The following is a 24357-nucleotide window of genomic DNA, read 5'->3' as shown; positions in this document are numbered from 1 at the left end:
GTGTTGCGATTGGTTTGAAAACTATCAGGCAGCCCAAGTGCTGATCCTAAATCTTGAATTGAAATACACCCAAGAATGCATGCTCTCTACCTATATAGTTTACTACTTTACATGTAATAGTGCCCCTAGCATAACTATACGACAACAGGGGGAGATGGAGAACATGACTTGCCGCCCACTGGTACTCAGCTGTACTTGAAATTAGATACTAGTTGGCTCACTGCCAGGTGCCCAGCTGAAGCCTGAACATGAGCAAGGCTTATGTACATGGGGCTCACTGATCCGCCTCCGGGCCGGGTGCCTGGGCGATCACCTGGGCACTTCGTGCTCAGATCTACTCACTGAGCAAAATCGATGAAAGGGTAAGCACTAATACGGAAAGGGAAATCGAGATGCGCCAGGAAAAACCCAGTACGTAGGTGGTTCTTTTTTCAATTTGGACGGCCATGATGTGGCCCGCCAGTGCTTAGTCGTTGTTTGTACCAAAGCCCTGGAGGTTGCGGTGGATGCAACGCCAAGAATATTTGCTTTCATGACCTGATCACGTAGATAGCTTTCTCATTGGCAGTACCTAATCACATATTTTCCGTTGAGAATGTAAGCTGAGAGTCTCCTGCTAATTTCAAGTTGGAAGCCAACATTAGGATGGGACATTAGAGCCGTCCATGACTGAAACCAAGACTGGTCACTTGAAGTCGCTCCATTTTGTCCAAAGATTCACTCAGTGGGATCCATTTTGCATTCATCAACAACTTGAAAGATTTCGTCTCTGGAATGGCGGATGAATTCCATGTAGGTCTAACACATTTGAGTCACTGTGAAGACCTTTGATGTGACTTGATCTTTGGGGGCGGCGTAGTGATTTGCCTTGGTGGTAAGAAGATGGGAATGGAACTCCATGAGCCATCTGCTTTTTCGTATCAATTAATAGCTTTGCCCTGCATTGTTTTTTGAAGGCCTTAGGCCAAATTTCTTGAGCGCTGGTTGATTTTTGATAGGCTGAAACAGTTCCAACGCCATTCAAATCACTCTCCTCCCACTATAGGAGATGATTTTGTTGTCTTTGGGAAAGAAGTGTTAGTTGCATAAGCTGGATTCACTAACTAACTATGTGGTTCTGGAGTAATGGATTCATTGACTCCAAGGTCCACGGGTGATGAAGATAAGGTTGACTAACGCGATTGGGAAAAGAAGTCCTGCCCAGTCTCCCCTACACAGCCTTTGAACTATACGAGCACATATGGCTTTAAGAGAAAGAACACCTTGACTGATCAGGAATTATCTTTGCGCGAGAGCTTGTGTATTGTGGTTTTGGTCTCTTCTATTCATCAACAGTCATGGAACTTGAAGCAAGTTTATTGAGCTTCGACAACATACTGCTTATTCAAGTCTCTGGAAAGCTTTCAAACTATCCCCTCACTCGGATCCGAGGATAGAACCCCTCACCATGCTACAGTTTGCTATCAATCAATTCTCTAGGTATTTGCCTAGTCTGGACAACGATTCCGAGTTTGTTCAACTCCAAGGTTTGCAGCAAGCTGCTCTCTACTTGTTCATCAACCAATGACCCCACGTCCTGGACTTTCCTCCATGGGAACATCTGGATATAAAAGAGATCGGGTCCTCAAAAAGAGGTAGCTTCAATTCGTCCTTCTTTCTCAACCTTATCCATCGTGCAGATAATACCATCATCTCGCAAATTACCCATAACATTCGCCATGCCGCTCGCATTTACCTATCACGCCAAGGCCCAGTCCACGTTTAAGCCCCCGCTTATTGCCAACGAGAATGCGTACTTGGGCGACATCTGTTCCAAGTAGGCGACATCTACTACACACCTGCCACTTTACTCGAGCTTGTACTAATATTCAATAGTCACAAGGAAGTCCCCGACAAGCCCCTCTCGTGTGGGTTTTACCGGCTAGAGAAGGGTACTCCGCTCGTGTACACTTATACCTACGAGGAGATGAAGATTATTCTGGAAGGACAGTTTGAAATTTCCGATGAGACAGGTCAAAAAGTGATTGCTGGTCCTGGGGATGTATTCCATTTCCCCAAGGGTTCTACAATTACCTTTACGACCCCGGATTATGGACTGGCATTTTATGTGAGTGTAAATCGGAACTCGAATGCCCTTGCATTCAAAAATTTCCCCAATTGATTTGAGTTTTTATCATGTGAATATCCCTTCGTGTATTTTTTGTTTTTTTCTGTCTTTGATTTTTTATTTTTTATTTTTATTTTTATTTTTTTTTTCAGAAGCTTAGCGCTAACTGGGTCCATAGACGGGTCAACGCGCCGAGGGAGCAGCATGAATATGACATCTTCTAGCGCCAGGTACAAGAAACCAGCAAAATATTCATGAATAAACGCCGGATCAAATCAAATCATCATATCATCATATCGATGGATATAATTTCCTTCCCGTGCCTAACAGTAGATCCATGGATAGAAAACTGATACCCCCACTGTTTATTCCTAATACGGTAGTTTGATTACCCGGTGGTGGAGTGAAGTGGAGAGTTACTCCCTTGCGATCGCGTTTCCAAGGTTCGTATTTTCAGCTTGAACTACGAGTTCAATTCTTGATACTCGAAGCACGGAAGATGCATAGAAAATAATAATTCAAGTTCCCCCTTGATAAAATCCATCTTATAAGTACTGAGCTGTACAGAGTACCCCTCTCGGAGATTTATTAGGAAGTATGGAGTACATGCATACATTAGGAGTATAATGAGATTATGGCCGAGACTATTGATCTCACTAGCGATGACAAGGAACACTAAGTTTCAGCTCCGAGTCCCATCAGCCTTGAAAGAAAGAGCGGGGGTGTTTTGAAGGACTATGAGCCTGTAACAGGGTGTTTGGAGGCGATCCCCGGAAATGACCTGCAGGGCGCACAACTTGAAGTCCGATCCCTAGTGGAGCTCCATTCAGCTTCAGCTGACTAGCGTGAAAGCCACGAAGAACCAATTCCACATACAATGTGTACTCCGAAGTTGTTCGTTTGAGAATCATAGTGGGCTGTGCACATCCTGAATGACGTGAGAGGAAAGTTGCTAGGGCAACTATATAGGGGGGTTACAGCCTAAGAAGACCACTTAAGAGATCAAAAGTGGGTATAATGGGTATAACACTTCATTTCCTTGGGAGAAAATCAAATAAAATCAAAATCAAAATTTTAAAATAGAAAATTTAATTTAAACAAAGAAAAAAAACCAAGATCCAATTCGATCGGTGGATCTTCAAGGTTCCTAGATCCCTTGAATTGCGCATTTCGATTTCTTGTTTCCCGTTGTTCGGTATTAGTTCCTTATCAAGGGGGGAACCACTTAGAAACCCCTCTATCGCTCCTCTTCCTCTTCCCCATCATCTACTTCCAAATCCCCCCCCCCCAAAAAATGGCCGTCGACATTGGTGATGACCGTTTAGGTCTCCGTCTTCCTAACCCTCCTCCATTGCTACATACGCGATCTGGGAATGATTCATTTGATCGTCCCTCGACACCATCTGGAAATGGTTTTACAAGTCCCTCACAGACTCCTCAAGGAAGTCCGAGCAAGTCGCGGGCGCCGCCTGGCGCGTTGGACTTGCCAAATGTCTTCGATAAAGCTATGAAACTTACGCCAACCTCCCCCTCAAAATCAACATACAATCATTTCAACCATCCTATGTTCACAGCCGACAAGAGCAATATTGAAGATTTTAACGAGAGCGTGATTCATCAGCGCCCAACCAGCCCGACGCGCAAGTCAAACAAGGAAAACACCCCTCCCACCCGTATCCCCAAGGACTTAGGCCCCAATCCCACAGCTGCTGCATTGTCGCGCCATGAACCGTATCAGACGGCGCGCGAAAGCGATACTACCAGGCGCCAGGTGCAGTTGCGGGGGCTGACAGCGGAGGAGATGGAGAAACTACAACAACCCCGGGTAAAACGCCTGACGAACGTGACTCAGCTCTGTATGTCTCAAAACCTTGGAACCAAAGATCGCCCCACAATTGGGTATCCTCTCTAATTGTGAACCAGATTTCCTCGACCATTATTTCGACCTCCTTAGTTACGTCCACAATCGCCAAACCCGTCACGCTCAATTCAAAGCCGCACACCCTGAACCTCCCGTTACCCCCGCCGAAGAATACGAACCCGCGCTCCTGAAGTATTTGGGTCGCGAACGGGCGCATCTGCGCAAGCGTCGTACTCGTCTGCGCCAACATGACTTCCAAATCCTGACGCAGGTCGGCCAGGGTGGATATGGACAGGTGTACCTCGCCCAGAAGAAGGATACCCGTGAAGTGTGTGCATTGAAAGTCATGAGCAAGAAGTTGCTGTTTAAGCTGGACGAGATTCGACATATCCTGACCGAGCGCGATATTCTCACCGCTGCTAAGAGCGAGTGGCTTGTCAAGCTGTTTTATGCGTTCCAGGACGATGACCAGATTTATTTGGCGATGGAATACGTGCCCGGTGGAGATTTCCGTACTCTATTGAATAACACGGGTGTATTGCATAATCGCCATGCTCGATTCTACATCGCCGAGATGTTCAGCTGTATCGATGCTCTGCATATCCTCGGCTACATTCACCGTGATCTCAAGCCCGAGAACTTCCTCATCGATTCCACAGGTCATGTGAAACTGACCGACTTTGGTCTCGCGGCGGGTATGTTGAGTCCTGGTAAAATCGAGTCGATGCGCGTGAAGTTGGAAGAAGTGGGTAACACCCCCGTTCCGTTCGGTCGACCCATGGAACAGCGCACAATGGCCGAACGACGACAAGGGTACCGAACTCTTCGCGAACGAGAAGTCAATTACGCCAAGTCTATTGTTGGATCCCCCGATTACATGGCACCCGAGGTGCTGAAGGGAGAGCAGTATGATTTCACAGTCGACTACTGGAGTCTAGGCTGTATGCTTTTCGAAGCACTCGCTGGATACCCACCGTTTGCGGGTGCGACTGTTGATGAGACATGGCAGAATCTCAAGCGCTGGCAGAAGGTGCTTCGTAAGCCGGTCTACGAGGATCCGAACTATTTCCTCTCACGACGCACATGGGATTTGATTACCAAGCTGGTTGCGGCGAAGGAGCAGCGGTTTAAGAATATTCAGGAGATCCACGCACATGACTATTTCGCCGAAGTCGACTTCAATAATCTACGGGAGCAACGTGCGCCTTTTGTGCCGGAGCTGGATTCCGAAACCGATGCTGGGTATTTCGATGATTTTAGCAATGAAGCCGATATGGCCAAGTACAAGGAGGTTCACGACAAACAACGAGCATTGGAGGAAATGGCTGATCGGGATGATAAGATGGGCAAGGGTCTATTTGTTGGATTCACCTTCCGGTATGTAATCTCTGCCATGAACTTTCATAGCTACCTCTATCTCGTCTTCACAAACTAACAAGTCTCTAGTCACCGTAAGCCAGCTGTAGACAACTCTGGCCGCAGCTCTCCTCGCAAAGCCATTGCAACGGACGGCACCTTTGGAACGATGTTTTGATCTGATGACGGAGTGTGGAGGTGGCAGATACTCATCTCCTCTCTTATTTTGTTTTGTATCTCTTCTCTTCTCCCGTCCACTGGAGGCCGCGTCGAAGCCAAGCTGGATCTTGATTTCATGGTGCCCCGGGCAGACGTCCGCGTATGGTATGAGTATGAGTTTTAATGGCGCATTTCTTCTCCTGTTTGTTTATTACCATGTGCGCTTTTGTCCGAAATTCAAGCTTGATTAGGTTTTAGAACTCTAAATAAGAGTATCGTTAGGTTCCCTACTTTTTCACCAAGAACATGTGCTGTTTTAAGTCCAGAATTCCTGTAGTTTATTTGTATTGGTTGGAGTGGAATCAATAACATAGTATGATACATTGATACATTCTAAACCCTGGACCCGCACTGGGTCATCCATCAAATCGCCCACTATACTTCCAAGTAGATGTGGAGTAGATAAAGAGCTAACTTAAGCTCTCAATCAAGACGGGAATATCACCAAGATATTAAGCCGCTTAGTTACTAGGCAACTTGCGCACCATCTTCAAAATCTCAGACTCATGGTCTCCAATAACAGCGCGACCATTCACCCAATCAACAGTCTAGATTCCAGTTAGTAACTCAAACTTCGACAAGTTTATCTCCAGGGTAAACATACCACAGGTCTAACAAAGGAACCCTGGTCCTCCTTAAACCTCTTAATAGCATCCTCCGCATCCCGAGCTCCCTTCACGAGCTCCGCAACTCCATAAGTCGCCTTATCGCCCTGTCCACCAAGTCCCGAAACAGGAGAGATGTAATCCAGGATACTGCGCAGCTGATCCGACGTAGGCGCGTTGGTGGTAACCTCTAGCTCAAACTCGCCGCGCTGCTGCTTCGCGTGCGAGGAGTGGTCGCTAGCCTGGTCTTCTGTGGCGGTTTCGCTAGCGTTGATGGAGGCTTGTTTGAGGATGTTTAGGGTGCGAGTACTGCTTGCCAGGCTGGGGGAGTGGAAGAGGGTGATTGGGTCGAGGGTTTTGCTCTGAGGGATTGTTAGATGTTAATGTTCTTAATGAGAATTTCTGGATCGGGCTTGAGTCGTTCGTACAAAGCGAAACATTATGATGTGTTATTTGAATGAATTGGTTGGAGTGTGTGGTTTGTGGTGGTGTCAGAGGATGAATGTTCAGTTGAGTCAAGGTGAGTTGGAGCTTGCGGATGATGTCATGTGCCGGGGTCCCAATCAGGTTACTTCAATGTTGAAACTTGAAGTCATTGTGGATTCTACATTATATTACTAACATTTGAAGGACTTGGAATTTGAATCATTGATGAAATCGTGTTCTCGTACGTCTATCGTAAGCTATAATACATCTCAAGTTATACATTTACATCTCGGTTGCCCAGGTGCGGTAGGCTGTGCAGCAACTGACTCAAGTGCTTCAGTGGTGTAGGTTTCGTTAAGAATTCATCAACGCCGCTGATCTGTGCTTCTCCTTGCTTTTCTGAGGACAGAACAGCTGTGAGAATAATGAGATATGCTGGGTTCAGTTTATGGGATTTTTCAAAGTGTCTCATCTCTCGTGTGGCAGTTAAGCCGTCCATATGTGGCATGGAAATATCTGTCATGATATTATCAGCAAAACTTCAAGTTTCCAGATGTCGTAGGCGTAATCTGAATTTGAGATCTCTAAGTCTAATTTGACTCACCCATGACAATAACGTCGAATCTCTCCTTCTTGAATTTTTCTAAGGCTTCGAGCCCATTCGTTGCTGTTTTGTAGGCGAACCCGGCATTCTTCACGCACGTCTCGATGATCTGACCATACTTCTTGTTAGAATGTTTGCTGCTCCGTTAGCAGAAGTAAAAATTCCACTAACCTTCAAATTAACCGGGTTATCTTCGACGAGAAGAACTCTCTTCTCAGATTCCTCGGTCGCTTGTTGTACAACACCGTTATTCTTGTCCGAGCTTTCAGACATTGATCGTGCTTTTTCTATGGATGGGGCAACATTGAGGTCTTCCTCGATCCTCTGAGGATGCAAACAATGCTCGAACACTATTGCTAGCGTCTTGGGACTCACACTGAATACCAGTTAGCTATTTGATGCGCAAGGTTGAAACTGTTAGACTCAGGAGGACATACGGCTGTGACAAAAAGATCGCACGATCGCGATTGTTCTCTTTTACGAGCTTCCAATTACTGGCCTGAGAACTCAGAACAATAAGTGGATATGCGCTATTTGACTCAATGGAGCTTCGCACGTCGGATTCAGCGGAAGCATGTGCCATAGTCCGGTATTCGTGCTCCGTCACAATCAAGAAGTCAGCCGTTCGTTGACCGAGCTCATCGGAACTCATCACTTCAAGTCCGAACCAGTCGCTGACCATTCGACCCAGACTAAAACGAATGTTATCAAAAACGTCTTCCCGAATACCAAGGTCTCCCCGTTGGAAGCTCTTGGTGAAAAATGAGACACTCTTGCCCTTTAACTCCTGTCTCAATTTGTGGTCCGGGGTTGGTTGATTAATTGGAGGCTGCGATCCTGTCATGGGAATATAGACATCCACACTTGTACCTCGGTCAACCTCACTGTCAAATTGAATTTGGCCATCCAGAGACTTAACAATCTGGTGCACCAGATGAAGTCCCACACCGAGACCAGGTGATTGTGTATCTTCTTGAAGGAAGGGGATGTAGAGGTTGTGAAGTAGGAAGTCTTGAGACATGCCGCGTCCCGAGTCGCTGATCGTGATATGCACGGCTGGTACATTCTCATTTCCCTTGACAGTCATAATATCCTTCCTCATGAAAAGCCGGATATAGCCCGTCCGCGTGTATTTGAGGGCATTCCCGAAAAGATTCATCACCACTCGGCGCCACGCACCTGCATATACAGAGTAGTGCCAGTTATCTTGCCATTCAATGTCTATGATCGTCATCATCTGATTTCTGTTGTCATCGGTCGCTGAAGATCGTCTATCATTGTTCTTTGTGGTGTCTCTGGATGTACCGTTCTCTCGACTGTTGAAAGTCGCACCAGCTAGCAGACCCTCCACAACTTCTTGTACCAATGAACCAAGGTCCTCGTCTTGCTCAAGACCTGGCACAGCAAGCTTCGGATGAAAACCGGATGTTCCCTTCCCATTCGGCTCAGTGGAATTGTCTGCTGAGGCTCGAGATGCCGTGAGAGTGTTGATCCTTGCATAATCCAGAAGATGATTCAAGGTGTCCAACAGGGTACGTCCACAACTATGGACAGTATCAATCAGGCCCTGTTGGGTGTAGCTCCTGGCTGTCTCCTGGAGAAGCTCTATAGTTCCAAGGGCACCATGTAGAGGAGATCGCAACTCATGAGAGATCGAAGAGATGAAATCTCCTTTCGCCCGATCAGCCGCCTCAATATCCATTCGAGACACCTCAGCCATCACGGTATTACTGAATGCTGCCATGTACGTAAGATCCTTTGGCTCCGATAACACACGACCAGGATCATTCGTCCAAGTCAGGTTCACCGTGAACCATCGACCGCGATGAAAATCCCAGACGGGGTAGATAGCAAGACAGCGAGCCTCAGGTAGGATTTTGTGGAAATACTTGATCTCCATCGTCTCTTGCCGATACTCTTCTTCCTTGGGAGAACCTGGCTTGACTTCATTTTCTTTGCCGAGGTACGTTTGGCTAACTTCGGTTGCTAGTCCTTCGTAACTCAATGCAATGCTGCCGTCTTTTTCGATGTGGAAGATTTTGCCTCGCGGATATTGATCGATCAGACGGTTCACAAAGGCACCGGGTAAAGGGACGTAATGACTTTCTTGGTTGCTATCGCTCCTAGCAGCAGCGGATGATGTTGAGTAGCCCAGGACCAAGCTTTTAGGACCATGAATATCTTCATCAATACTTAACGCTTCAGGGTCTTCATTCGGCTCGCCCTTATTTTTTTGTGCATCATCGCTCGTGCCATTGTCAACTCCAATCATCTGGCGTCGAGTATATACACTCGCATCAATGAACATGGCGCCCTCTATTTCCAGTGCCTGATTCATAAGACATGAAGCCCTATTGAGGACAGATTGAACATTTGATGGGGCGAACGATTTTTGTAATCTCTCAGTCGTGGGCGTGAGAGAAGGTCGTTGTTCATTTTCCTCTTTATCAGTTCCTGACTCTTCACGCTGGCTCTCATTTGCCTTGAACTTGCGAACAGGTGATCGACTTTTACTCTGCTCAATGCTTTTGACTGCTGTGGTGTCAACCGAAGGTTCAGAAACTCGACCCCGATCGTTAGGGTGGTCGCTCGTCGCCTTTTTTTCATTTGAAACTTGAAAGTCTTCAAGCTTCTTGCTGACATGCTCAAGTCCACCACGGCTTTCCTCCTCCTCGGTTATATCTTGATTGTCCATTCCTTCGCTGAGGTCTGATTTGCCGCGCACAAATAATCCCAAGGCTCGGACCATCTTCTCTTCGCGGTTTTCTTCCCGCATGGCTCGCTGAGAAAGCAGATACTCCATGACCGTCGTGCTTAGCTCTATCAGCAACTGCATATCTGTCTTGCTGAGTCCTTCCCGAGGTTTATCATCAAGCACTGCGACGCTACCAATAATATAGTTCTCTGGCGATCGGATCGGGACGGATATATAGAACCGATGGAATGGGGCACCAGCGACGCAAGAAGCAGACTGAAATCGCGGGTCCTTGGACAAGTCCGAGACTATGAACTCGGACCTTCCTTCACTAATGAAAGTTTTCATTGCCTGGTTGCACATTGGTATGTTTTCTCGGGGCAGCTGCTGCACACCGCGCCATAGCGAGTCAGATCCCTCTCCACTCGCCGCGCTGCGCAGGCCAAGGTGTTGCGTTGATTCCGCCACAACGTGTTGTGTTGTGCGATCGAAAAGAGATATGAGAGCGCATTTCGTATCTAGCCTGAGACTTGCGAGTTGCGCAAATACCGTCAACACATTGTCGCGCGAGGCAGTTGGTCGTTGACCAACTGGTTGCTGTGCGAACTTTTCTGATTGCGAAAATCCCCAATAAGGAAGGTACCTAAATGGTTTCATTTGTTAGATACAAATTGGCATGATCATCTTAGACAATTGATCACTTACAAGTGCATCTCCCGCTCACGGGCCGCGTCGATATTGTATGCATACTTGCGCGGGCCTTCACGGCCTCTAGCTCTCGTACTTGGTGTCATTAATCGGTGAGATGTGCGCTTTTTCGCGAAATATGATTGGTACAGTGAATAAATTAGTCTTATATGTAGCAATAGGCAATTTGAAAATCATCTCAATTCTTAGGTTATCGCACGCCTACCTGCCAGGTGGTGGTAGGCGAGCTTAAAGCTGGAGTAAAAGTAATAACGTCATAACCCACTATCCCCTATGCATTCCGAGATCTGACGTCCGATTCAATTGAGTTACAACATTTGAAGGGTCAAAATTTCTGGGACTTTCGACATCTCAACCAACCGGTTTCAAATGTGGGTTTACTACAGTCGTCCATCGTTTAATGTGACGTCATGTTATATGGACCCGATGTGGAACTTGAACTTCAGGGAATGACGATATCCAACATGGAAGTGCACTTCTTATTGGAGCTTAATGAACTATAGATTTGGAACTTCTAGTGCCTAGACTGGGCTCAAACTTTTGGTCGGTCATGGTACGTCTCGAGATGCCTTCATATGAATGCACCTACTAGTACTCCGATGAGTGCAGCTCTGAGTCTGAGTACACAGGCAAAGATTATTATGATTGGACTTGGGAAAACTGAATTGAGATTGATGTCTCATTCTACTAGTATATTAAAAGTTCCTTCGTAGAGAAATTGTTGATACCGCTTCAGGTCCACGCGTTGTAGATATCACATTCCCTCTCCTTCATATGAGAAACACACACACACACACACACACACACACACACACACACACACACAAAACACACATACACATTCTTCAATCACGTCCTCCATCACTTCTCATAAAAGTCATGTTAACTCTTTCAAGGCTCATCGATAGGTACCATTCTCATAATTCCTCTGGTCCCAGGGTAGTGATAGTAGTTCAAACAGGGGAGGGGGAGGGGATGGGGTAAAGGGTCAATGAAAACTCAGAGTTTGCATAATAGCATGTCATCACGGTTTCCAAAGGTGCCTGTTCTACCTAGTCAATTAGCTGCCTGAGTATAATGTCAAAGCCGATACATCAGAGACTTGGTTGGCATCATCGGTTCGTAGGCTTAACGTCCAACGTCGTTCCATTCCATACTTTTTGATTAAGATCATCGGAGAAGGACACCAGAGAGACGGACATGCTTCCATCTCAATCCCTACCCAGGATCACACTATATCATCCACTCGCGCGAGAAAATACGAACGGCCGGAGCCTCTTTTGCATCGGCTTATGAACAACATAGGTGAGTGTGGGATCCTTAGGTCTGAAACTTCCGCACCGTCTGGAGGGGGGAAAAGAAGGAGAAGGAGAGAAAGAGAGAGAGAAGAAGAGTAAATAGTCTGGGGCGGTGGGGGACGCGTCTGGGGGACAAACAAACACTTCGCTTCACTCACTTCGTGTCATCGCCTAATTAGGAAACCATCACTGCACAGAACCTCAGGAGCAAACAGCCTTGGAATCAATACAGCCCTGGAGCAAATCACATGCACAAGGATACATTTTGAATTCAAATTCTACTACTAAAGTACTTGGTATATTTCATTCGTAGAATTTACCCTGGATATGTACAGCTCTCCGTGCGCTCATACTTCAATTTGAACTACTACCTGCGCATGCTCATATGTTGGTAGAAATCATTCAGTCCTGTCAGATATCTTGATCGGTCACCGACTTGTCAAAACAAATAACTTGAAACCTGCCAGTGGAAATTGATCACTAGCTCGGAAGATATTGTACTCAAGATTACCACTGGCAGCTACATAAGGGATATCTGGTTGAAGGTTGCCTTCAAAAAAGATGACTGCGGACCTTTGAAGTTCGGTTAATATCATATTGCCAGTGTGTAATATAATTGAGACCATTTGAAGTGTGTATTTTGCGATCCCTGAGCAAAAGCCGGAATCATGCGTCTGGTCAATTCCCGATCTCTCAATATTAAATCAGACTCGGACATTCAGCGAGTGTAAGACACATGCCAGTGCATGTGTACATAGCTTCAAGTGAAGTGGGGGCGCTTATGATCCGGGCGCTTCCGAGTCAATTTTATCAGCTGCTAGTGGCTCTTCAAGTTGATTGAATAATTAATTGATGGTCTTGGTTTTATACATATCCATACCTTCTATCGGTGTGATGATTTAGGTTTGTCTGATATAGAATAGAAGACGTGGGGGTTTGGGGGTCACCTTTCATATCTTTCGTCTCCTACAAAGTTGTACTATATACGTCCTTATAGCGCCGATATCAAAGCTTCTGTCTTGGCAACGATGTGAAACGAGCATTCGAGGCTTCTGTGATAAACTCAGGTGCTCAGCTCATGCACGCGCGGCGTTTTGTCGGCATTTGACTGTTAATGAAAGTCAATTTCTTTCGGGCCGATATGGATATTATCCCAATGAGCACTGGCAATCGATTCAGTATCGAATACACAGAGAACTTAGAGAAGTCATGGCTCATGTAGTATGTCAGGTGAAGTGTCAGTAGAATGTTGGAGATATTGACCAAAATTCAACACTCGGTTCAACAATTTCGGCGCACAAGATAAGAAGCCAGAGCTGATCCCGACTCCTTTCATAGCCGACCTCCATGTGACCCAGCCACAAGTCGGTCTGCGTCCGTGTAAAGCCGTCACTCTCAAAGCTGGAAAGTGGGTAGCGGGCAAGGAGTGCGGAGAATCTCCGCGATTACGAGCGTGACTCCGAGGTATGATTGGCCGAGAACACTGAACATTCAGGAGAGTTTGTTTTTCCAAAAATCAGGAACCAATGATAATCTCGGGACTAGAATCAACCCAGAAAGTATGACCGCATTCAAGTCGGCATCGGACAGGCGGAGTCGTGGGGGAACGCGGGGAAGGGAATCCCCCACAAAATGGCGTCCCGGAGTGTGGTACGACTGGTACGAGCGTGGGGGGTTAGAAAGGGATAAAACTCCAGGCATTGGCATCCGTGAAAATTAAGTCTTGCACTTTGTGTAGGGATTATATCTACACTCAACATCATGTCGTCGTCAAAACCTCACGCCGTTCACGATGAGGATCCCATCAAAGATACCCCAGCTCCTCCACATGTCTCCTTGACGGAAGAGGAGAACAAGCGCATTTGTCACAAGACCGACCGGACTATTTTGTTGGTCCTCATCTGGGTCTACTTTTTACAGATCCTTGACAAGACCGTGCTCGGATACGGTGCAACATATGGATTGGAGACCGATACTGGGTTGACAGGAAACCAATATTCAATGCTGGGCTCGATCGCTCCGATCGCTCAACTGTGTTGGCAGCCATTCTCGTCTTACCTGATCGTCAAGGTACCTCCCAAAATTCTCATGCCAATTCTTTGCCTTGGATGGGGCATTGCACAGGCTTGTATGGCAGCTTGCCATAACTTTAGTGGCTTGATGGCGACTCGGTTTTTCTTGGGACTGTTTGAAGCTGGATGCTTGCCTCTGTTCGGTATCATTACTAGCCAGTGGTATCTTCGTGCGGAGCAACCTATTCGCATTGCAGCTTGGTACAGTACCAATGGACTGGCTACCATCGTTGCCGCTGCGTTGTCATATGGTCTGGCACATATCAACTCACCTGTTCTGGAGTCATGGCAAATGTGAGTGGACCGTTTTCCAGATCGTTGCGCAGCTCACTAACTTCATGTTTTAGCATCTTCCTCTTTGTAGGACTCGTCACTATTGTCTCCTCTCCGATAGTCTACTGGCGATTAGACAACGACGTGACAACGGCTCGATTCTTGGATGAGACCGAGAAGATCCAAGCTATGGAGCGCCTACGAGCTAACCAAACTGGCACTGGAAGCGGAGAGTTCAAAATGAGTCATGTATGGGAATGCGTACTCGAGCCGAAAACATACCTGTGGATTGGGATGTCGATGCTGCTTAACATCGGTGCCAGCGTGACCAACACTTTCGGTCCTCTGATTCTGGATGGTTTAGGTTACGGCACTTATCGCACCAGTCTATTGACAATGCCATTCGGAGCACTACAGTTTGTCATCATCCTGGTTGCCAGCTGGCTTGCTCAAACCGCCCGGATTAAGAGCATTATTCTCGCCACATTCATGTTGCCAGTCATTGCCGGGTTGGCCATATTGTATGTTGTCACTCATACCGACGCCAACCAGGGCAAGCTTCTTGCCGGGTACTACTTACTGGCATTTTTGTTTGGCGGAAACCCTCTGATCGTCACTTGGATCGTCGGTAATACGGCAGGCAGCACTAAGAAGTCTGTGGTGATGAGTCTATTCAACGCTGCTTCTTCTGCTGGAAATATTGTGGGCCCTCTGCTGTTTAACTCTAAAGATAAGCCCACGTATCACCCAGGCTTGCGTGCTTGCTTGGGCATCTTCTGTACCCTGGCTGCTATTGTCCTCATTCAGTGGGCCAATCTATGGGTTCTCAACAAACAGCAGGCTAAGCGCCGTGTTCGCAATGGCAAGAGTGCCCAGATTGTCGATCACTCTATGCAGTCCCATTTCCACGGAGTTCAAGCTGAGGAAGGCAGTGAAGAAGGGGTCACCCATGCCGGGACCCATGTGATGGACGACATTACGGATAAGGAGAATGACGAGTTTGTATATCTATATTAGTTTTTTAACCTTGGATGTTGACTCCATTATTCATGAGAAATGCCACTGTCATTGATATTCCATTGCCAAAAACCAGAGTTTTTGATGCCTCAATCCTTTCGACCAGTTAATTGGCTATCTGATTTCGAATAACTTCAAGCTAGAGTTACTTTCCAACAGTTTAGAGACAACGACTACATAGTTTCGATTGAGATCGTCTTCACCGCTTGTTACATCAGTAATTAAAAGTGCGAAAAAGATGGTCTCATATCTTTTTGGAACTCTTGCTGCCAATAACTGCCCAGGTAGCGTTAGCTATGAACGTTACTGACTAAGGAGTAATCGTGTTTCAAAAAGAGCGTATCGTCCTCGATGTGGCGCGCGGTCAGAAAATCAAAAAGCATAGCAAATGAGCGACAAAACAATCAGAATGGAAAAAGCAAAAGAACATAGGAAAAGATGGTCGAAAGCGAGGAATGGAAGAACTAACTCGATTCCGTAGAAGAGTAGGCTCAATCCTGGTCCGCGCTGACGAAGGAAGACTGCATCGCTAAAGACCAGTCCGATCTCGCAAGTACTTGCGCTCTTCCGAGTCTGGCGGGAGAAGGCGAATCATGTCCAATACGTCCTTCTTTGCATTCTCATATTGCTCAGTTAAGTTTTTATATCGTTCGAGAACGTTTTTTCATTGTTCAGGCGCGTTTTTGAATCATTCACCTGCTTCAAGTTCCTCAGTTTTGGTCAGTCGAGCGCAAACCTCATCCAAAGATAGTCGCGCCGGTGGGGAACGGGAACGATATGGCAAGGTAGATCGTGACAGAGAAGAGCAATCACGGTCTGGGTTCCCATCGTTGCACTCGAGGACTGGGGTCTCATTGGGTTCGACGGTCTTCTTTGCAGCTGGAGTTTTGTTGTGCTCGACAGTCTCTTCGGCAGTCGTCTCCTTTGCAGATTCGACATTTTCGACAGTCAAAGGTTCACTTTTGACGGGCATATTGACGGCGTTTCACGCTTTTGGGAAGGTTCGAGGCAAAGAATTGATCAGCTGGAGAGTTCAATCACAAGGTGAGAGCTCAATCTGGGGCGAGGAATGTGTGGTGAAGTGAGAACTCGATTCAGGGCAGGTGATGTCCAGTACAAGAGGGTGAACTCTTGAAGCCAGTTCCAAATGTGTTCAAGTTGAGGAGGGCAGTGAAGAAGGAACCTAAGAATTAAGATGATTTTCAAATTGCCTATTGATATAGGACTAAATTATTCACTGTACCAATCATATTTTGTGACAAATAGCGCATATCTCACTAATTAACGACACTGGACGATATCACAGATAGGGAGAATGACAAGTTTGTATACCTCCAGGGCTATGATCTATACTAGGTTTCTTTCAAGCTCGATGATGACTACATTATTCATGAGATTTGAATGACATTGCCATTGATACATATTTCATTGCCAAAAGCCTGGACTTTAAATACCTTAAGCCTTAAAGTTTCGCCAATGAATTCCAAGGTTGACCATTTGATTTCCAATAAGTTGAAGCCAATTTCACTTTCCAATAGTTGAGAGACAATGAATAAATAGATTAGATCTAGATCGCCTTCACCGCTGTTCTCTCAAACATAGATCCCTGTAACCTGCCTAACTGGGCTCTAAATTAGGGCATAGGGCATGTATTTTGTTTATGTTGACAGAGCCTCATCCGTCTCAGCCTAATCCCCCCTATACGGAGTTCTCTAGAGAATGAAACTGATAGACTTTACTTTCTCATCTCTCATCTGCTTTGCATCAACCGAAATGGAGCAATATCTTTTGGATAGCGTTACCCGCTATCAAACCCTGATTCAAAGATTCAAGCCCCCGCCCGGAAAGCGACCGGCAACGACTCCGACAATGATGCTAGCATAATCGTGACTACGCGTATAAGACCCCTCCTTGAAGATGAGATTTTTTCGGGGCAGGTGGTTGCTACATTTCCCCGTGGGGATGGGAGTGGAGTCATAGATCTCCATGAGCTAAAGCGGGCTGTCAGGGGGCTGCCCAGTATGAACGTTAGTATTAAGCTTGTTCGATCGTTTTCCCTACGAATGCATTGAATAAAAGTCGGGGTATCATTAGCGTCTAAATTTTCAGCTAATTTGTTGGGACGAAAAGTCTTTTGCTTTCAAAGCTGGCAGGATCTTCGACGCCGATAAGACGACTGAAATGATCTACGAAGAGACCGCAAAGCCTCTTCTTCCTTACGCTTGGCAAGGCAATATCGGAACCCTTTTCGCCTACGGACAGACAGGTTCTGGAAAGACTTACACTGTCAGCGGAATGGAAAGATTGATCGCCAAATCCTTGTTTGATGGGACATTGGCAGGAGAACGCAAAATACATGTCAGCATCTTTGAACTTGCTGGAAATTCCGCATTTGGTGAGACCAGATGCATCTGTTAAGACTTTTCACTCTCATGGTACTGACAATACGCAATATTGCAAACATAGATCTGCTAAATTCGCGGGCCCCGTTTATGATATTGGAGGACTCGCTCGGCAGCACCCAACTCGTCGGCATTCAAGAGCATCACGTTCAAAGCACAGACGACTTGCTTGGTCTAGTCGATAGCGCAAACAAATTTCGACAAACAGCATCGACAGAAAAGAACGATGGCTCTTCTCGCTCGCACGCCATCTGTCGCATCAGGATCGAGAACCCTGCACCCGAGGCTGTCGAAGATGGCATTTTGTACCTCATCGATCTTGCGGGGTCAGAGATGGCCCGGGATATTTGTAACCATGCTGCCGATCGGATGAAAGAAACAAAAGAGATTAATATCAGTCTTTCTGTTCTAAAAGACTGTATCCGGGGCATGGCTGAGCTCGAAAATACTGGGAAATCTTCGAAGAAGCCATACATTCCGTTCCGACAGAGTACATTGACTAAAGTCCTGAAGCATCTTTTTGATCCAGATCGAAGCCGTGCCTGTAAAACCTCAGTCCTTGCGTGTGTCAACCCCAGTTTCTTGGATACTGGCGCAACAAAGAATACACTTCGGTACGCCGAGATGCTTCGCTCTTCCCAGCCGACACAAAAAGCTGCCGCATATAATCCAGCAATACCGACGACGTGGAGCAACAAGGATCTACGAAGCTACATTAGAATCAAGGTATGTCTCATCTCAGAAAATTCTGTGATTTTAAAAATACATGTCTCTAACTCATTTCTCTGATTTTCTTTTCAGTCTGGAAACCCATCGATCTCGCCTATAGATCTTGCGCCTCATGAGTCTGGTACTCAACTTCTGCGACTCCCAGCAGAGGAGTTTGTACAGCGCTGTTTGAAAAGCGACGGGGTCACTAAAGATCAGGCCGATGCATTTCACGCTAAACTTTGGAAATTGCATATTGATTCTCGACGTGCTACTCGGTGAAGACAGAAAACTTAAGATGGGAGAATCTTCAAGACACATGAGCTAGATTTCGGTTAACTTCACTAGATTATCTTCGGTCTTTTCTCTAATAAGAGTAATACATTTCATGTGTACTTACCAACACTGACGATCATAGCTTGCCGAGTTGGGGCCCGGAGCCCGGGAGCCGCTATACTACTACGACCTGGCATCAATTTTCAATGGTTCAACCCCTAGTCACATAAAATTCGAGTGAAATTCAAGTTCCCTGTGGATTTTCCACTCCATATGACTTATTGTGCATTTTCTGTGTATTTTCCTGCTGTAATCCCCTATTTTTGACTACGTCTGCTCTTATCACAGGCGGTGTACCCGATAAAACATTAGCGGCAGAATAGTGAAATCAATTAAGAGCGCGCCAATTCCGAGTTTCTCTTCCTACATTCATCATCTTCAGATAGAACAAGATGGCATCCCAAGCCCCCTTCGTTGTTCCCGCTTTGACGAGGCACACCGCTACGGTGATCATGGCCCACGGCCTTGGTGACAAGTACCTACATCCCCAGATACCCCGCAAAGAACCTCGGAAACTAACACATTTCTCTGTATAGCGGTGCAGGATGGTATGCCTCCGATCCCTCGATGCGTGAATTTGTCCCATATTGACCGTGGTTTTTCTGGCCAGGATGGCTCTTGCTTCGAACTGGCGCCGTCGTGGCAAGTTCGACGAAGTTTCCTTCATTTTTCCTAATGCGCCCAACATTCCCATCACAGTGGTATGAATATGTGATATGATCGAGTACGCGCCTTTGCTTATAATGGGATCAGAACTTTGGAATGAAGATGCCTGGATGGTATGATATCTCTAAGCTGGGCGGAGATGTAAGAATCTCAAATTATCTTCCTTGTCTATGGATCTATATCGACGCTAACATTCTTGTTTGGAACAGCTCAATATCGAAGAATCGGCCCGTAGCCAAGACGAAACTGGTATCCTCCGCTCCCGTGAATACTTCAACGGCCTCATTAAGGAGGAAATTGAGAAGGGTATCAAGCCCTCGCGCATTGTGTTGGGTGGATTCTCTCAGGGCGGTGCCATGTCGGTCTTTACTGGATTGACTATGGAGAAGAAGATCGGTGGTATTTTCGGATTGTCTTGCTACCTCCTTCTTCACGACCGTATTAAGAGCTTCATCCCTGAGGAATTCCCTAACAAGCAGACTCCTTTCTTCTTGGCTCACGGTCTGGAGGATGGAGTTGTCAAGTACGAGCTTGGTGAGATGTCGTCGAAGATTGTCAAGGATCTCGGCGTTGAGAAGGTCTCATTCAACTCTTACCCGTACGTTGAAAACAATTCTCCTTTCTTCGTTTCAGGGTATGACTTGCTAATGAACTCGATAGTGAACTTGGACATTCCGCCGACCCAGTCGAGATTGATGACCTGGAGAAGTACCTTGAGAAGATCGTTTCTAACGAGGATGCTACTAGCGCATGAATGGATGGCAGGACGCCCGAGATACCCGCTAGAAATATGCTGTTTGATATGTTTCCCATGCTGGTATATGGGATTTTGTTTATGCTGGCTGTCATATTCTTCCTGAAATACCGAGCCAAGACACCAGTGGGTGCATCGAAGCCAGAGAAACCAGAGAAGCAAAACTAGAATTGGAATTTCTTAGTTCCACTTGCATGTTTTGTATGTGCAGAATCCATGAATATCATAATTAAGAATGCGCTTAGCCAAGAGGCAACCCTGAACAATAATGCAAAACAAAAAAAACTGACGTATAAATAGTAAATCCAGTATCACCTCAGGACATGCAGAGTAGTCAGGTTGACGATAGTAATTCAGCCCCAACCTAACACAACACCAATCTCATTGGGTTCAACTTAGGTATCTCAGTAGCATTTTCTAAAGCACAGCCTTCGCAATTGTGTCCTCGATAACCTTAATCATCCCCTCCGTATGCTTCATATCGAAGGGGATCATATGCCTAGAGCCATGATCATATAGCATCGCCTTGGAAGGCTCACAAAGTCCATAAAGCTTCATACTAGCTTCATAGATCGGATCCTGACGTCCCACAACATTGGCAGTGGGGATATTAATCGGATACGTATCCGGTGTGGGATGGATAAGCATCAAGCCGGAGCTTTCCCAAGGCGACGCGCCACACAAAAAGACCGCGGCCCGGAAAAGTGGTGGTTGACCTGGGTGGGTCTTTGCATGCTCGATGATCATTGCAGCAGCGAGGGCAGCACCTTGTGAGAAGCCCATCACGGCATCAAAAGGTCCTTGTTCTTCAATGAAACGTTGTGTGTGTTCGATTGCTTCGCCGACTGTTGCGCCTGGGCTAGTGTCGCGATCATAATGGTTAAAGAATGGACCGTCTACCACGCCCTCGAGTTCTATACAATATTAGTGTTTCAGTATTCCTTTCCAAATTTGAGTCTCATTGTATCTCGGCGAATTTGTAGATTTCAGTTTCGAGGAGCGGGGTATATGTGGTGTGGATCATGATGTTTCATTTTTTGGAAGCTCTTACCCCCTTCAACTGGCGACGCGAGTCTGCCATTCATGAACTTGAATGTGTGACCTTTTTTCGAAAGTTGCTGTCTCAATCCACCAGTTTGGATCTCGAAGATCTGGACGAGAGAGTTAGTGGGGCTCTTTTGATTCAAATTCCAGCTGTGTAGCTCTGCAGATCGGTGAAATTGTCCATACCTCGGAGTTGGTACTCGCGCCATGTAAACAGAGGAACTTCATCGCGATTGAAAGATTGACTTTGACTGATACTCGATAGTTGATGCTAAAGTGATAAGTGTTCGGTTTATTTTTGTAGATCGAGATCAAGTGGAAGAGATTGAGGAAAGAGCCGACAGAACAAAAATAGGTAACTGCCAAGTGAAATTGGGGGCGTCAGCTCCAATTTGCCAAAACGCGATGGGTCTCGTGTGCATTCACTGGAGCTTTTTCGGGGGCGATGACGGAGTTAGATTCGTCACAAATGTATGCAGGGGGCCAAATAGTCTAGTATTTGACTGCAGAACTTGAAGATACTAGCGGCGGGGTCGAAAATCGGGAAAAAATCACCCTTTCGACCATGCGAAGCCGCTGCATGTGTTTTTACGAGTAGTATTTTTGCCTTCACTGTCGCCATATTTTAGCGGAATATTAACCCTGGAGTGAACCCATTTCTCAAGTTCTGGCAAATTTTGTATTGGGGTCAAACTTTGAGATAGCTAACATTTCATCTATTTTCTTTACGCTTTCGCGAATGCGAACTGTCCTGGTGCCTGCACCATACCCGTCTCAGCATAATAGCGCTCCCAATGCTCAACTAATCGGTCCATGACTTCTTTTTCAATCTCTGATAAGTCATTCAGCTCCGCTGGGTCGGCTTCCATGTTATATAGCTCCCAATCACCCTTTCCACGCGGCGGGTCAATGAAGACAGCTTTCCACTTGCCTTCGCGAATAGCCCGTTGTCCAAATAACTCCCATCCATGAATATGCACATCTTCACCATGGATAGTTGAGTCGGCAGCACTATAGTCAGGGGATTTCAGGTGAGGCACCCACGACTTGCCTCGCGGGATGACGACCTCGCGCCCTCTGAAGGTATTGCCTGGATGAGGAATCTGAGCAAGTTCCAAAATTGTGGGCAGGATGTCCATGACCGTGGAGAACCGGTTGGTCACAGCATATTCTTCGGGCTTGAATCCAGGATAGCGAATCAGGCATGGGCAGCGGATTCCACCTTCTGTGATCCACGCTTTGAATCCTCGGGATGGAGCCTCAGCGGCACAAGCCCAGCGAGGACCTAACAAAATCTTATTAGCACTGAATCCCAGTATCATTTGAGCTGGGGCAAGAGATCGCAGCTACTTACCATACCAAGTGTAGGAATTCTTGTTTCCGATATTTTCGAGAGAATTATCATAATATTCTTCGATAATATCTCCGAATGATTTTTTACCTCCCATGAGCTGATTCGGTCAGTAAGAAGGTAACTCAAAGAATTAGGAGAAAGAACTCACTGGAAGGGCTTCAAGGGAAGCACCCTCTGCTCCATTGTCAGACATGAAGAGAATAAAGGTATTATCTAATTCTCCGGTAGATTCCAGATGATCGATGAGACGTCCAATATGGTCGTCCATCACCTCGACCATGGCGGCGAATACTTCCATTTTTCTCGCGGAGATCTTTCTTTCTTCTTCACTGAGCTCATTCCATGGCTGACCCAAACGGCCAGATGGGGGAGCAGCCTCAACGTTCTCTGCAACAAGACCAAGTTCTTTCAGACGTTGCAGACGTTTCTGCGCCAAGGCGTCTGGGCCATCGTCATAAACACCAGCTAGGAGCTGTTAGCTGGAGTGAATCAGTTTATTAAGGAGCCCATCACGTACCATATTTTTCGACAACCTCCTTTGGAGCTTGCAATGGCCAGTGGGGCGCAGTATAAGGCAGATAGGCGAAGAACGGCTGCTCCTTCTCAGTCTCTGTTCTACCATCCAGGTAGCCCAGAATACGGTCTGTGAAGGATTTTGTCGAATAGAAGTCTTCACCCAGCTCCTTCGCATTAACAAACTCGCCATCGCTCATCCAATGACCATTGGCTGCGATAATAGGATGTTTTCCTATCGCCGCATCAAACTGAGGCTCCCAAGCATGGTGATTACCAGCTCCAGGCAAAAGAGAGAAATCCTTGGTGAAGCCACGATTCGAAGGGGAAAGCTCTTTTGTTAATCCAAGATGCCTATTAAACATTCGTTAGTAACATTAAAGACAGTCTCCGCCGACAGTCTAAGATATGCGCTTACCATTTACCGGACATGATAGTCAGGTAATCGTTATCCTGCAGAATCTCGGACAAAGCCGCAACACGCCAGTTGAGATATCCCTCATACCCTGGCTTGTCATTATAATAATTTCCGAAGGCCTGCATCACCTCAGCCATTTGACCTTGAATTCATGCATTAGTTCAACTTTCTTTCGGGAAGAGATCGGATCAAAGGTTGATGTTATACATACCAAGACCAGCGATATGGTTATCAGTGCCAGAGAAAAGCATTGATCGAGTAGGAGAGCAAGCAGATGCAGTATGGAAGTTTGTCATTCGAATTCCATCCTTTGCAAGCTTCTCCAATGTTGGAGTTTTGATTTCACCTCCATAGGGAGAGATATCACTGAAGCCAAGATCATCGGCGACAATGACCAAGAAATTGGGGCGTTTGGATGTCATTTTTATTTTCTATTTTCAAAAATTGAACGAAATATTCCTAATTCAAGCCATTCTTTCTGTGGTATATCTGTTTATATGTACATTCAAGTGAGCTCTCGGCTAACTGAACCGATTGCGCCATATCGACTAAATGTAGCAAATCGTGGGCTTAGATTAAACCAACCAACTTGAATGCTGAGACTCGGCAATTGTGGTAGTTTACCACGCGTCTTCCCCACAATATGTGCCGCCCAAGTGCTTTAACTCCGTGAGTTCGAGATTTACAAAACCCGGCCATTGATGAGAGTTGTGTGCTTTATGCTGTACTCGTGTACATACTCCGGAGTGTGGATCTGATAACACTGATAACGAGATCCCGATCGGAATTGCCGAGAGACAGTTATGGCCATTCTGGTTAGATTATGAATATACATTAGATTTTGACTCTGATTTATTCATATTAGAAGAATTGACTATAACATTGAACTTCTACCACTAGTACTTACTTCCAGTGTGCAAT

General features: G+C 46.2%; 9 protein-coding genes across 9 annotated transcripts; 5 read left to right on the top strand and 4 right to left on the bottom strand.

Annotated features, from left to right (window-relative positions):
* Positions 1–1718: 1718 nt before the first annotated feature.
* Positions 1719–2315, top strand: N7483_004267 (cupin domain-containing protein; the record flags this gene model as incomplete). Its single annotated transcript, XM_057087704.1, has 3 exons — positions 1719–1816; positions 1876–2107; positions 2286–2315. 3 exons carry the CDS (start codon positions 1719–1721, stop codon positions 2313–2315), a joined length of 360 nt encoding a protein of 119 aa, XP_056947533.1.
* A 1086-nt stretch (positions 2316–3401) lies between these two features.
* N7483_004266 (putative serine/threonine protein kinase) lies at positions 3402–5502 on the top strand (the record flags this gene model as incomplete). Its single annotated transcript, XM_057087703.1, has 3 exons — positions 3402–3963; positions 4031–5345; positions 5415–5502. The coding sequence occupies 3 exons, from the start codon at positions 3402–3404 to the stop codon at positions 5500–5502; spliced, it is 1965 nt and encodes a 654-aa protein (XP_056947532.1).
* Positions 5503–6004: 502 nt separating this feature from the next.
* On the bottom strand, positions 6005–10667 carry N7483_004265 (uncharacterized protein; the record flags this gene model as incomplete). The annotated part of the gene is made up of 7 exons (XM_057087702.1): positions 6005–6091; positions 6148–6510; positions 6861–7090; positions 7179–7299; positions 7350–7554; positions 7616–10516; positions 10579–10667. The coding sequence occupies 7 exons, from the start codon at positions 10665–10667 to the stop codon at positions 6005–6007; spliced, it is 3996 nt and encodes a 1331-aa protein (XP_056947531.1).
* Positions 10668–13640: 2973 nt separating this feature from the next.
* Positions 13641–15241, top strand: N7483_004264 (putative MFS transporter; the record flags this gene model as incomplete). Its single annotated transcript, XM_057087701.1, has 2 exons — positions 13641–14245; positions 14299–15241. 2 exons carry the CDS (start codon positions 13641–13643, stop codon positions 15239–15241), a joined length of 1548 nt encoding a protein of 515 aa, XP_056947530.1.
* A 688-nt stretch (positions 15242–15929) lies between these two features.
* N7483_004263 (uncharacterized protein) lies at positions 15930–16214 on the bottom strand (the record flags this gene model as incomplete). Its single annotated transcript, XM_057087700.1, has 1 exon — positions 15930–16214. One exon carries the CDS (start codon positions 16212–16214, stop codon positions 15930–15932), a length of 285 nt encoding a protein of 94 aa, XP_056947529.1.
* Positions 16215–17422: 1208 nt separating this feature from the next.
* N7483_004262 (P-loop containing nucleoside triphosphate hydrolase protein) lies at positions 17423–18633 on the top strand (the record flags this gene model as incomplete). The annotated part of the gene is made up of 3 exons (XM_057087699.1): positions 17423–17636; positions 17708–18369; positions 18445–18633. The coding sequence occupies 3 exons, from the start codon at positions 17423–17425 to the stop codon at positions 18631–18633; spliced, it is 1065 nt and encodes a 354-aa protein (XP_056947528.1).
* A 446-nt stretch (positions 18634–19079) lies between these two features.
* Positions 19080–20107, top strand: N7483_004261 (palmitoyl-(protein) hydrolase; the record flags this gene model as incomplete). The annotated part of the gene is made up of 6 exons (XM_057087698.1): positions 19080–19162; positions 19224–19235; positions 19298–19388; positions 19441–19494; positions 19563–19951; positions 20014–20107. The coding sequence occupies 6 exons, from the start codon at positions 19080–19082 to the stop codon at positions 20105–20107; spliced, it is 723 nt and encodes a 240-aa protein (XP_056947527.1).
* Positions 20108–20524: 417 nt separating this feature from the next.
* Positions 20525–21379, bottom strand: N7483_004260 (uncharacterized protein; the record flags this gene model as incomplete). Its single annotated transcript, XM_057087697.1, has 3 exons — positions 20525–21021; positions 21159–21258; positions 21338–21379. The coding sequence occupies 3 exons, from the start codon at positions 21377–21379 to the stop codon at positions 20525–20527; spliced, it is 639 nt and encodes a 212-aa protein (XP_056947526.1).
* Positions 21380–21876: 497 nt separating this feature from the next.
* On the bottom strand, positions 21877–23858 carry N7483_004259 (arylsulfatase; the record flags this gene model as incomplete). Its single annotated transcript, XM_057087696.1, has 6 exons — positions 21877–22436; positions 22506–22602; positions 22654–22970; positions 23023–23372; positions 23437–23578; positions 23648–23858. The coding sequence occupies 6 exons, from the start codon at positions 23856–23858 to the stop codon at positions 21877–21879; spliced, it is 1677 nt and encodes a 558-aa protein (XP_056947525.1).
* Positions 23859–24357: the final 499 nt, after the last annotated feature.

This window comes from Penicillium malachiteum, assembly GCF_028827825.1.
Source record: "Penicillium malachiteum strain IBT 17515 chromosome Unknown utg000002l:1.0-8849297.0:1.0-8852440.0, whole genome shotgun sequence".
Taxonomy (NCBI): domain Eukaryota; kingdom Fungi; phylum Ascomycota; class Eurotiomycetes; order Eurotiales; family Aspergillaceae; genus Penicillium; species Penicillium malachiteum.
The sequence above is the reverse complement of the archived record's forward strand: the minus strand, read 5'-3'. Positions and strand labels throughout refer to the sequence as shown.